The sequence below is a fragment of the Mercenaria mercenaria genome, chromosome 2 (genome assembly GCF_021730395.1).
Source record: "Mercenaria mercenaria strain notata chromosome 2, MADL_Memer_1, whole genome shotgun sequence".
NCBI lineage: Eukaryota > Metazoa > Mollusca > Bivalvia > Venerida > Veneridae > Mercenaria > Mercenaria mercenaria.
Window position 1 is genome coordinate 66808431 of NC_069362.1, and position 14944 is coordinate 66823374.

Sequence of the window (14944 nt, forward strand, 5' to 3'; positions counted from 1 at the left end):
GCAGAAGAACTTTAACCAAGAAAGCTCATGCTGACGCTGATGCCGGGGCGAGTAAAATAGCACCCCTATTCTACGAATATTGGAGCTAAAAACTAAACACAGGCATATGTATCTAAAATGAATGGTAAGGTACACCAATTGGCAACAACCTGTAAAACTCTACCCAGCTTTTCCTGTTTTTGGATGTCACACCATTTCTGCTCAAATTGATAGAAACATATATTTGAAATACATAAAGAAAATGTGGTTAAATGGTTAATTTCTTGTATGTAGCTGTCAGAAGACATTATAAAATAATGCAATGAGAGCTCATCTTGTCAGATATCTTGGACAGAACTTCATTTAATTTATTGACTTGTTTTGACATCTTAAGCATATCCCAAATAAAATGTAGACATTTACTTATTACATTTATACATAAGATACCTGTTTGTTTCACTGTAAGAACAAAATATCTATCACCAAGTAAACACCAGATGTAACACTGGCATCAGTGGCACAGCCAAAAAATTGTGTTGAACAGCGAAAGATAATTAGATTTTAACTGTGAAACAAACAACTTGTCTTTTCAGATACACAACTTCCTAAAACCTGAATCAGATTGCTTAACCCTTAGCATGCTAGATAAATTGTCGTCTGCTGGAAATGTCATCTGCTAAAATAGTAAAGTTCATTCAATTTGCTCCAAAATTGGAAGAAATATTGTCAGAGTAGCAAACAGCTTGGAACCTGATCAGACGCCGATTTAATCGGCGTCTGATCTGGTTCCAAGCTGTTTGCAAAGGCTGTTAAATTCGCCTGCAGCAGGCTAAGAGTTAAAATGTCCCCCAGCTCTACAGGAGAGCATCCACTCAAGGAATGATCAACTGTTGACCCTTACAGAAAGAGAGTGGAAGCTGAACTAAAGGAGATATCAAGTCATACTGGTTTTAAGTTTACAAGATTATTTGTGAAATGAGAGGTGTACTGGTCAGGAACCCAGGCAATCCTTGCATGTATCAGTGCTATACACTGGGCACGTTAAAGAACCAGGCTGTCTATTCGCAACAAGCTAGGCTAAGTTAGCCGGACAAGCCTGTTTCTGATTTCTGATCTCTCTGTAGTGGGGGCTTTGTCTCACTCTGTCCCTCTGGTCAGATCGCTCTGTGTCTGTACAAGTAGAGGATGAATTATGCGCCCTGTGTGGCTGCATTTGAACTATGTAAAGCACCTTTAAACATGAAATTGATCATGAAAAGGGTGCTATATAAATCTGGTATAATAAATAAAGAAATATAAATAAATAAATGTAGGCCAATATTCAGCAAGATGTTTATCATAGAGCTACATGAAACTTGAACTGCTTAAAGACCCACCATGACCTAGTGACCTATATTTTCCTCCCACATGAGCTTCATGCAAATCATTCTTTTTACAACTTAATCTGCAAACTTATTCAGTCGTTCTCTTTTTAGTATAGTTTTATGAACATAGAATGATAACTATCTTACATTGTAAAAACTAAGTGTGGTCTAAAATCACCTTTATACATCAAGTACTGTGCATACTACTTTATTTATTTGACAATACAGTCCAAATCAGTTATCTTGACTTTGGTTATTTCGATATCTCGAGTGAATTTTCATATCATGTGCATTGCACAATGCACAAGATGGTGGAAAGAGGTATTAGAAACCAGGAAGTAGGTTGATAAATTATTATTATTTCAACAAGTAATTACCAATTAATATGTAAAACATAATATTTATGTACAAATATACAAATTTTGTCTCAAAAAAGGTCTTTTTATGAACACAAAACTACATTATCCCACCTACCAACCAAAGTTGACCTAACTTTGGTTATCTTGATATTTAGACTTTTTCCCTTGGTCCCATCAAAGTCGAGATATCAAGATTTGACTGTATATTCAGACATTAAAGATACTGTCTTGGCCTTACATATGTCACTGTCAATTTGCGACTAGATAAGTTATTTCTCATTTTGTTCATGCAAAGCATGTATAATTACAATCATTGAAATACAAAAGAATACAGATTTACCCTGAACTTCAGTCCTGTATTATATTCATGCAACTCTGTAAGAACATCAAGTGTTGGGTTATTGGATATTAGTCCTCCATCCATAAACTGTTGGAATGCTCGGAAATATGTCGGCGCTGCTCCGGTACTTCTTGCTGTCTTCCAGATCAACTGCTCTATTAACACAAATTAAATATCTAAAGAAAATGTATGTCAACAAGGTACATACACAATAAGTATAATGTTAATCTGATTCACCCCTTTGACAAGATTTTAATGAAATTATAATGTAGTAGTTATTTTACACATTTCTCAACTATAATAGGTACAACGTATAATACAACTTCAGCTTTATAGTAAAATGGTGCAAATTTTGATTTTTGGTAAAAACTAAAAATGCTTCAGGGATGTCTACAGATCATTATCACACTAGATTAGTATTATCAGGTAGCCTATCATATTCTATCTGCCTGTGCATACCGGTAAGCAACAGAATACATAATACTGTATATTGTGGAAAATAAATACCAGTGGCACTGAAAAATATGGTATCAACTATTTTCTTTACTTACGGAAAATACAAAATCCTTTCTCAAATGATCAACAATAAATCTAAGAAAATGTGTACCTACACCTCAAGTGCAAAATCAATAAAAACTGACCATGTGGAGGTTTAATTTCCTCAAACTGGTCATTCTGTCCTTTGTTTTCCACTGGTTTATCAAGGGTTGGTTGATAATTCCGGAAAAGATGTAACTCAGCCGGGAACCTGTCTGCCAATATAGCTGTTACCATTATTCTAAAGGAAGAAGAAATGTTATATGAGCCGTGCCATGAGAAAATCAACATAGTGGGTTTGCGCCCAGCAAGGATCCAGACCAGCCTGCGCATCTGCGCAGTCTGGTCAGGATCCATGCTGTTCGCTATCAAAGCCTATTGCAATTAGAGAAACCGTTAGCGAACAGCATGGATCCTGACCAGACTGCGCGGATGCGCAGGCTGGTCTGGATCCTTGCTGGTCGCAAACCCACTATGTTGATTTTCTCATGGCACGGCTCATATAGCTTTTACACATGTTATATTTTCAAACAAAGTTTAAGTCGTCACATTTTTATAGTATACTGTCCAGTACTATCCAACTGAAATTTGGTTTAAACTATTTTAAAAAGTAAGAAGTGAAATAAGATTTACAAAACAGTATTTCTGAACTTCTGAAAATCATTGTTAGTCTCAAACAAGGAGGTATGATTTCAAAAACACAAAATCATGCCCCTGTGCGTATGACCAAAGATGTTGTTTTTTGTGGTTTTAAGTTTGAAGATGAAGGCCATAATGTGGGTTAAGGTCATTTATATATAGGTCAGTTTGTAGGTCTTATCACAAGATTTATTGAGTGTGAGCACGAATTAAATTATCTCTTTTATTGAGCATGAACTAAATTGTTTCATTTATGGGAGTTGTAGGACAAAAAATGTTATTAATCAAGGTTTTAAGTTTGAAGGTGAAGGTCATATGAGGGTCAAGGTCAGTTCCATATAAACCAGTTTGTAGGTCTTGCCACAAGAATTGCTGAGTGTGAGTATAAACTAAATTGTGTCATTAATGTGGGTTGTAGGCAATCTGGTTTGTACAGATGGATGAAGGTCAAGGTCATCTATATATAGGTCAGTTTGTAGGTCTTGTGGTAAGGTTTGTTGGGTGCGAGTATGAACTAAATTGTGTCATTAATGTGGGCTGTAGGCCAAATAGTAAAATGTTGGATGGATGAATGGACAGTCAGTTCAATCTCTATATGCAGGGGCATAAAAATAACTAACAGAAGTCCCAACATGAAGTAAAACTTGAACAAGAATGACTTTGAAATGTTTAGGCAAAATGTTATATAAAACTATTGTCACATCTAGATCTAAACTCTCCCTATCAAGCTATTATGAATATCTCAAAAACTCTTGCTGGGTAAACTTCCCCTATCAAGCTATTTATGAATATCTCTCAACCCCTTCTTGGGTAAACTCTCCCTATTAAGCTCAGGCAATCACTTTATATAAGCCAATTCATGCAGCAGGTGGACTGTGCCCTTAAATTTCAAAGAGGGTAGGATAAAACCTCCTAAACAAACCGAGATAATAATGTTAAAAAAACTGTACTTTTAACTGCCTTACTTTGGAGATTTGATGTCTGTCATTACTTTGGATTCTCCGAACTCTCTCTTCAGCAGCATTTCAAAAGGTTCAGATTCATATGGTCTTGATCCTTTAAACACTTCATCCTTCAGTCGGAAATACATCCCTCGGATATATTGAATAGGTTTACCTGCAATACAACAAGAGCTCATAGAACACAAAAATGTCCCCCTTGATGCATTCAGTAACTGCACAAGGAACAGAAATTATCTGGTTACGGTACACAAAAGTTCTACTACCCCGGGTTCATGTGACCTTGACCTTTCAACTATTGACAACAAAATCAAAAGGTGTCATGTGCTGGTTATGATCGACCTCCTTATTAAGTTTTGTGATCCTAGACCGAAGCGTTCTCAAGTTATCATACAGAAAATGGTTTAACTGTTCCAAGTCAATGTGTCCTTGACCTTTATCCTACTGACCTCAAAATCAATAGGAGTCATCTGCTGGTCATCAACATCAATGATCGTGGGCCCAAGCGTTCTTGAGTAATCATCTGGAAACCATCTTTTTTATGTTGTTGGGTTTAACGTCACACCGACAAAATTACAGACCATATGGCGACTTTCCAGCTTTGATGGTGGAGGAAGACCCCAGGTGCCCCTCCGTGCATCATTTTTTTTCACAAGCGGGCATCAGAGTAGAACCACCGACCTTCTGTAAGCCAGCTGGATGGCTTCCTCACATGAATAATTCAACGCCTCGAGTGAGGTTTGAACCCACATCGATGCGGGGCAAGTGATAAGAAGTCAGCAACCTTTAACCACTCGGCCAACGAGGCCCCCTAAAACCATTTAACTGTTCCAGGTCACTGCAACACTGACCTCAAAATCATTAGGGATCATCTACTGGTCATGATTAACCTCCCTGTCAACTTTCATGATCCGAGGCCCAAGCATTTTTAAGTTATCGACTGGAAATTGTTTAACCGTTCCTGGTCACTTTGACCTTGACCTTTATTCTACTGACTGACCTAAAAATCAATAGGGGTCATTTGTTTATTATGATCAACCTCCCTATCAACTTTCATGATCCTAGGCCCAAGCATTCTTGAGTTACCATCTTGAAACCATTTAACTGTTCTGGGTCACTGTAACTGTGACCTTTTATGTACTGACCTCAAAATCTATAGGGATTATCTGCTTGCCATGACAACCTCCCTATCAACTTTCATGATCCTCGGCCCAAGCATTCTTGAGTAATCATCCAGAAACTGTTTTACTGTTCTGGGTCACTGTGACCTTGACCTTTGACCTACTGATCTTTAAATAAATAGGGATCATCTGCTGGTCATGACCAACCTCCCTATCAGCTTTCATGATCCTAGGCCCAAGCGTTTGAATTATCACCCAGAAACAGATTGGTCTATATACAGACTGACCAACATCTATTAAACAATATACCCTTCCTTGGAAGGGGTGGGGGGGGCATAAAATATAGCACATAAGGCAATGGTTTATTTGAAATACATGCCAGAGTTTAAGTAATTTGACAAAGACATGTACAATTATATATGTGAACTTTATTGTGAACATTCCCACAAATATAGGTTCCTCATATTGGTACCAACATCTACAGCCAAAGGCACCAAGCCATCCATGCCGATTCTCACATATATTTATAACAAAGGCTACCAGACCTATTGTAAAGGTTCGCTTAAATTATCTTCAACTAAATGGAATAAAACCTAAAACAAAAGTAATCAGTTCTTTACTGCTGGTACCAACTGCACTTACCTACACCTATAGCCAAGGCTAGAAGTCCACCGGTGCTTGTTCCCCCTATCCAGTCAAACATATCTTTGATTGGTACCCCAGCAGCATCTTCCAGAGCAGACAGCAGCTGAATAAGAACCAGTCCTCTTATACCACCTCCATCAAGACATAATATCTGAAAAGATACCATTAATTTGTAAACTAGTATACTCAATATATAAAATATAACCTACTTATGTAATAGCTGATTATTTTTGTTTCAGTACAAATTGTATATGTATCACTCACCTACCTAACTGTAAGCTAATCACACATATTAATGGGTCTGTTTCAGGTCCAGCAGTGCCACTGAAGACACATCCAATCAACCTGTCTCAAAAAATACTTATGTTGATGTCTTAACAAATTCTCTCCTATATTGTACACAGATACATTCACCTGCTGTTAACTATCAGTGGAAGTGGTAATGTGCACCAATGCCTCTCCTATATTGTAAACATCTTAACTCACCCTGCTAGTTCATCAGCAGTATTTAGTAATGCTTCTATATTGTGAAATGTCCATAATATATACTGGTAACAATGCCTTTCATATTCTGTTAACATATTAACTCACCTTACCTCCTATATGACAAGGTCAGCTAAGTCAAGCCATGTCTCTCCAATATTGTACACACATGAATGAACCTTTCTTAAGTATATCTGGGTCCAACAGCAAAGTCTACCCATGCATTTACTATATTGTAAACATAAAAATTCACTCTGTCTTAAATTTATGTGTGTCAACCAGCAAGGTCTAACAATGCTCTCATATAATGTATACATATTAATAAATCTCACCTTATCTCCTTTATCAGTAGGTGTGTCAGCAAAGTCTAGCAATGCCTCTCATATAACATATACATATTAATAAATCTCACCTTATCTCCTATATCAGTAGGTGTGTCAGCAAGGTCTATCAATGCTCTCATATAACATATACATCTTAATAAATCTCACCTTATCTCCTATATCAGTAGGTGTGTCAGCAAGGTCTAGCAATGCTCTCATATAACATATACATATTAATAAATCTCACCTTATCTCCTATATCAGTAGGTGTGTCAGCAAGGTCTAGCAATGCCTCTCATATAACATATACATATTAATAAATCTCACCTTATCTCCTATATCAGTAGGTGTGTCAGCAAGGTCTAGCAATGCCTCTCATATAACATATACATATTAATAAATCTCACCTTATCTCCTATATCAGTAGGTGTGTCAGCAAGGTCTAGCAATGCTCTCATATAACATATACATATTAATAAATCTCACCTTATCTCCTTTATCAGTAGGTGTGTCAGCAAGGTCTAGCAATGCCCTCATATAACATATACATATTAATATATCTCACCTTATCTCCTATATCAGTAGGTGTGTCAGCAAGGTCTAGCAATGCTCTCATATAACATATACATATTAATAAATCTCACCTTATCTCCTTTATCAGTAGGTGTGTCAGCAAGGTCTAGCAATGCTCTCATATAACATATACATATTAATAATTCTTACCTTATCTCCTATATCAGTAGGTGTGTCAGCAAGGTCTAGCAATGCCTCTCATATAACATATTCATATTAATAAATCTCACCTTATCTCAAGGTCTAGGAATGGACTCATATAATGTAAACATATTTATAAATCTCACCTTATCTCCTATATCAGTAGGTGTGTCAGCAAGGTCTAGCAATGCTCTCATATAATGTAAACATACAAATAAATCTCACCTTATCTCCTATATCAGTAGGTGTGTCAGCAAGGTCTAGCAATGCTCTCATATAATGTAAACATACAAATAAATCTCACCTTATCTCCTATATCAGTAGGTGTGTCAGCAAGGTCTAGCAATGCTCTCATATAATGTAAACATACAAATAAATCTCACCTTATCTCCTATATCAGTAGGTGTGTCAGCAAGGTCTAGCAATGCTCTCATATAATGTAAACATACAAATAAATCTCACCTTATCTCCTATATCAGTAGGTGCATCAGCAAGGTCTAGCAATGCCTCTCCTTTACCTTTATCATACTTAGATGTACAGCTCACTGCAGTACATAACATTTCATCAAACAGTGCTGAAAGTAACAACAGACATTTGTAAAACATGTGTGACTCCAACAGAATACAGTTGCCTCACATCTGCATACTAAAAATGGTGATCACAAACTATGTAACTATCCTCAACTGACCAATTAAACTCCCCCTTTGACATTTCTGAAGTCCAGATAGGTTATACACTGATACTATTCAAATGTAAAAAAAATCTAAATGCTTTCCTTAACTTACTGACCTCAATATAACACGATCCATCTGCTAATAACAGAACAAGAGGGACAAGATGGCCCTAGCTCGCTCACCTGAGAAACACAATATAACAGTGTAAACATGTTTGACCTAGTGAGTTAACTGAAACAAATATACTGGCCAATTTTCATTAAGACCCTAGACCAAAAATGTGGTCTCTTAAGTTTAAACAAGTACTTTCTTAGATATAACCTAGTGACCTAGTTTTTCACCCAAGATGACCCATATTTTAACTTGACCTAGATTTTATCAAGGCAATTATTCTGACTTAACTTCATAAAGATTAACTGAAAACTAGAGATGCTTTTGAGAAAAGCGCATGTCTCCCACAACTGCCCCTATGAAAAATGTTTCTCTAGATGGATTAGACAAGTGGACCCAACTAAATGGCTTGGACGAGTGGACTCAATCAGTAATTCAAGGGCCAAATTTCAAAAGTGCCTGGGCAGATATGGCTAGTAATGGAACTTGGCCGAGGTCCATGGGCAAACACATTTTGCTCAAGTTTGGTGAAGATCTGATAAGAAATTTTCGACTTAAGTGCGGACAAGCTTTGTGACAGACACACACTGAGACTGACTTAAGTAAATCAATATGTCTCCCACATCACTCTTTGGTGGGAGACATTAATACAGTCTCTATCGCATACACAAGGTTTTTCTTTAATTTGACCTAGTGACCTACTTTTTGATTCCAGAAGACCCACATTCAACCTCGACCTAGATTTCATCAAGGCAATCATTCTGACTAAATTTCATGAAGACCAATTGAAAATACAGTCTCTGTCGCATACACAACGTTTTTCTTTGATTTGACTTGGTGACCTAGTTTTTGACCTCAGATGACCCATATTCAAACTCGACCTAGATTTCAAGGCAATCATTTTGACATAATTTTATGAAAATCAATTTAAAAATACACACTCTATCGCAAACACAAGGTTTTTCTTTGATTTGACCTAGTGACCTACTTTTTGACCCCAGATGACCCATATTCAAACTCGACCTAGATTTTACCAAGGAAATCATTCTGAGCAAATTTCATGACAATCAAATGAAAAATACAGCCTCTAACGCATACAAAAGGTTATTCTTTGATTTGACCTAGTGACTTAGTTTTTGAACCCAGATGACCGATTTTTATACTTGGCCTAGATTTCATCAAGGCAATCATTCTGACCAAATTTCATTAAATCAACTGAAAAAATACAGCCTCTATCACATACACAGTTTTTCTTTGATTTGACCTAGCGATCTAGTTTTTTACCTCAGATGATTCATTTTTTAACTTGACCTAGATTTCATCAAAGTAATCATTCTGTCAAAGTTTCATAAAGATCAGCTGAAAAATACAGCCTCTATGGCATATGCAAGGTTTTTCTTTGATTTGACCTAGTGACCTAGTTTTGACCCCAGATGACCAATTTAAGAAATTGGCCTAGATTTCATCAAGGCAATCATTCTGACAAAATTTTTGAAGATCAGTTGAAAAATACAGCCTCTATCGCATACACAAGCTAAATGATGACAAACAGACGGCAGACATCAAGCAATCACAAAATCTCATCTAAGCATTGCTCAGGTGAGCTAAAAACTGCCTGATTACCAGAGAATCCTAAACTCACATATAATCAGTATCATTTTCCCACCTTCTTGACAATTCAATATAAATGTCCTTAACTAATTTTTTTCTTAGAATAAGAATCTATTAGAATTTAAAGCTAACTATTAGACTGTTCTTAAACAGAACATACCCATTTTATCGAGGTTGAACAATAATTTACATCTATCATCAGGTTTTCCATTAGACCTGCCTTCAGCAGAACAACCAGCCACACATCCCTTTACAGATTGGTCACATCTCTTAGCACCTGATGCATGTAACATATGCAATATAATATCTCTGAAATAAAAAAAAAATCTCCTTTATCATATTTTACATTTCTATATATTTTGCCACAATGGATGATCAAGTAGAGCTATTTATGGTTATGCTATTGCTTTACAGAGATCCTGCAAAGAAACATAAATGTAGGAAATATATGCCAAAAGTTATAAGTCAAAGGAAGTTGAGTACTACCTTGAGGATGCAGCAACATATCTGAATTACGTTAAATTTTGAGCTTAGAATTCTTTTCATCAATCACTTAAATGCACAATGGAAAATGATACCACTCTTCAAATAAGAACTGTTCGTAAAACATAAATGCCCTCCTTGATTGCCTGATGGAGGCAAGTAGCTATGTTATTTAGTCAGCTGTAATCTTGACCAAATAACCTCAAAAACATCAGGGGTCGTCCACTTGCTACAGGCAACCTTCCTAAGAATGAAAGCCAAAGCATTCTTTAATTACTAAGAACTATTTTCAGTTTTGAGATCACTGTGACCTTGACCTTTAACCTTCTGACCCTAAAAACTAGGTGTAGTTTGCTACCTATGAAGTTTAACAACTGTAGTGTCTTACTAAAATACCATTGTAACTAAATACAAAAGCTTTACATACTGTAAAACCATTAATATTGACGGGGGACTACTTATATTGACTGCACTGATCCATGAAATTATCTCCCAAAATACAGGAAACATTCCCTTTCATCCTATCTTCAAAAACTGCTATTAACTTATTCACATCCACACAGTATATTCCACAATAAATATGAAGTTTGATCCACAGAGGAGACATACATTTCTCAAATCAATTTGACAGATGACAGTGTGTTTAGTCATTCCAGTCACATGGAGCTGTTAGTATTTATTTGCAGCAAAGAGTAAATTTGTGCTAGTACAGAAACTACGAACACTGGGTAGGTTAACTGACTGTTGTTGTGTAACTGAAATAATGTTAAACTAGAGCTATCACTAAAGGTGATGAATGTACCCCCCGCATGCACTGACACAGTACATTGCAATTTGACGCACACAAGATTGCATAATTATGTGGACTGTATGTATATAGACTGTATGTATACAGTATAGTAACAAAAAACAAAGTCCCATAACTATGCAGAATATTTATCTAAAAGAATGTAACATGCACCATGCACAACTAGGGTTGGTACTGATCACTTGTGTGAAGTTTCATTAAATTGTGTGTAATGGTTTGGTAGATTAGGCACGCACAAGATTGCATATGCAGACTGTATATACATAGTATGGTAACAAGAAACAAAGTCCCATAACTCTGCAATTTTTGTCGCTGAAAGAACCTAACATGCCCCATGCACAACTACTGTTGTTACTGATCACTTGTGTGAAGTTTCATTAAATTGTGTCAAGGGGATGAGGAGAGATGGTGTGCACAAGATTCTGTCTATGTATATAGTATAGTAACAAAAAAAACAAGGTCCCATAACTCTGCAAAAATTTTTTCTGAAAGAACCTAACATGCCCCATGCACAACTACTGTTGTTACTGATCACTTGTGTGAAGTTTCATTAAATTTTGTCAAGGGGATGAGGAGAGATGGTGCGTACAAGATTGTGTCTATGTATATTGTACAGTAACAAAAAAACAAAGTCCCATAACTCTGCAAATTTTTTTTTCTAAAAGAACCTAACATGCCCCATACACAACTACTGTTGGTACTGATCACTTGTGTGAAGTTTCATTAAATTCTGTCAAGGGGATAAGGAGAGATGGTGCGCACAAGATTGCGTCTACGGACAGATGGACAGACAGACAGACAGACAACCTGAAACCAGTATACCCCCCTTTACAACTTTGTTGTCAGGGGGTACAAAAAAGATGTAAAACCTAGTCAAATAAACATCATATATTATGTACATTTAATTTTCTTTTGTTTTCTTGGGAAAACTTCAAAATATACCAGTGCTATTGTAAATTTAAACTAGAGCTATCACTAAAGGTAATGAATGTACACCCCACATGCACTGACACAGTACATTGCAATTTGACTGTATGTATACAGTATAGTAACAAAAAACAAAGTCCCATAACTATGCAGAATATTTATCTTTAAAAGAGCGTAACATGCACCATGCACAACTAGGGTTGATACTGATCACTTGTGTGAAGTTTCATTAAATTGTGTGCAAGGGTTCGGAAGATTAGGCGTGCACAAGATTGCATATGCAGACTCTGTGTACATAGTATGTGACCAAGAAACGAAGTCCCGTAACTCTGCAATTTTTGTCGTTGAAACAACCTTACATGCCCCATGCACAAGTACTGTTGTTATTGATCACTTGTGTGAAGTTTCATTATATTGTGTCAAGGGGATGAGGAGAGATGGTGTGCACAAGATTCTGTCTATGTATATAGTATAGTAACAAAAAACAAAGTCCCGTAACTCTGCAATTTTTTTATCTGAAAGAACCTAACATGCCCCATGCACAACTACTGTTGTTACTGATCACTTGTGTGAAGTTTCATGAAATTGCGTCAAGGGGATGAGGAGAGATGGTGCGCACAAGACTGTGTCTATGTATATAGTATAGTAACAAAAAACAAAGTCCCGTAACTCTGCAAATTTTTTTCCTGAAAGAACCTAACATACCCTATGCACAACTACTGTTGTTACTGATCACTTGTGTAAAGTTTCATTAAATTGTGCGAAGGGGATGAGGAGAGATGGTGCGCACAAGATTGTCTACGTACGGACAGACAGACGGACGGACGGACAGACAGACAACCTGAAACCAGTATACCCCCCTTACAACTTTGTTGTCGGGGGGTACAATAAGCTTCACATAGATTTTATACATGATTATAAAGTCTGTTTGTTTTGGGTTCAACGCTTTTTTTATTAGTGCTTCAGTTATGTAACAGCAGGCAGTTAACCTAACCAGTGTTCCCTGATTCTGTACCAGTACAAACCTGGTCCCTATAAGGAAATGCCAACTTTCCAACATGAATCAGAGGTGGAGGGTGAATGATTTCAGACACAATGTCTTTCATCAAACTGTCAGAGAAACCAAGAAACTGAAAAACTGAAACTGTTTCATTTGATTAAACGCCTATTTTTACGCAAAACATATTCAATGGCGTTTTACAAATACATAAACATACGACAAAACTTAAGATATTTAATGACATATAACATAAATGAGCATTAATACCATTGTGAATAAACTATTTAGTAAGCATTAAAAAAAAAAAAAAAAAAAAAAAAAAAAAATGATCAGACATTAATAAAATATTAGAATATTAAGATACAGTAAGACAGCTGTTTGTTATTAAGTAAGAATAAGTGGGTTATTGCGACATGTCCAGAAGTTATTACAAACAACTGTATTTTGTATTTGTTATAATATAGTTCATTTTTCGAATGTATTTACACAATAAAATCATCCAGTTCACGTTACTTCAGTTTCTTAAAAATTACAGTCACAGTCTCTAAAAGAGTGCAAAGTAATCTCAAAAATAATGAGTTTTCAACTTCTTTTTGAAAACACCTATTGAGTCCGAGTTCCTTATTTCGAGAGGCAATTCATTCCAGAGTTTAGGTCCAACAGTACCAAAACTTCTGTCGCTGAACGTTTTGCGCTTGTTGAAAGGAACAACGAAACACCCAGTAACGGAGTTTGAAGAACACAAGTTTCTTGTTTGTGTTTGTTTTATGAGAAGTTCAGAAAGATATTCTGGAGAGTTTCCAACTGAACAATTATACATGTAGGAGAGCATTTTGAATGTGATTCTGGCTTTGATTGGTAGCCAGTGAAGGTCATACAGTGCTTGCTTGGAACTATCATATTTTCTTCGATTTAGGACAAGTTTTGCACACATGTTCTGAATTCGTTGCATTTTGTTTACTTCGCTTTGAGCAATACCATACAGAATGACATTACAATAATCTAAATGGGATATCACCAATGACAGGACAAGGGTTTCGGTAGCCTCTTTGGTAAAATATTTCCGGATACATTTTATTCTGAAGTAGTTGAGCATTGCTGTTCTACACTTTCGTTTTACATGCTCTTTTAGATTCAAGTTTTCATCCAGGAATGCACCTAGATATCGAATAAAGCTCACTGATTTCACTTCATCACCTACAATGCATACTTTGTCAGTTGAACACTTAGAGAGCTGTTGCCTACTACCAAACATGATAAACTCGGTTTTGGAAGTGTTCATTTTAAGCTTATTTTCATTCATCCAGTTGTTGATTGTTTTAGCACATTGTTCAAGTTCTCGTATTGCCTGGGATTCTACTGTTGGAGATGATGGTTTAAAGCGTTTATTAGCAGTGTGGTCATCCGCAAAGCCGTAAACTGAAATCGACGGTGGAATAACATCAAACAGTGTCCACGCATATGTCAAATATAGCCACGGTCCTAAGCAGCTCCCTTGTGGAACGCTACAATTTAATTGGCGTGGAAATGACATGGCTGAATTGACACTCACACGACAACTTCTGGGGCACAGACAGGAATCAACCCAGCTCAGTGCTGTTCCACGAACGCCATACTGCTTGTTTAACACATCAACAAGAATGTCATGATCTACAGTATCAAAAGCGGCACTGAGATCGATGGCAATTAGCGCCGTAACTTCTTTCTTCTCCAGAGCATCCAGTAAATCATTTACAAGATGTAACAGTGCTGATTCGCAAGAATGGTTTTTCCTGTAAGCAGATTGGTTTTTTGGCAGAAGATTGTGTTTGTTTACATGATCATTGAGTCTGAACAGAGCTGCTTTTTCAATTAATTTTGACAGAA

General features: G+C 36.5%; 1 protein-coding gene across 5 annotated transcripts in view; it reads right to left on the minus strand.

Moving 5' to 3' along the window:
- Window positions 1–14944, minus strand: part of LOC123564164 (85/88 kDa calcium-independent phospholipase A2-like) — a 67862-nt gene that overhangs the window by 14961 nt on the left and 37957 nt on the right. For 2 of the 5 annotated variants that reach the window (XM_053536813.1, XM_053536812.1), the window contains 7 exons: window positions 10021–10169; window positions 7926–8038; window positions 5941–6094; window positions 4184–4334; window positions 2684–2820; window positions 2043–2197; window positions 150–197 (listed from right to left, as the gene is read on the minus strand). In XM_053536813.1, the coding sequence (XP_053392788.1) occupies window positions 150–197; window positions 2043–2197; window positions 2684–2820; window positions 4184–4334; window positions 5941–6094; window positions 7926–8038; window positions 10021–10169 (907 nt within the window). The other 3 variants (XM_053536814.1, XM_053536816.1, XM_053536815.1) reach the window with 2 other exon arrangements.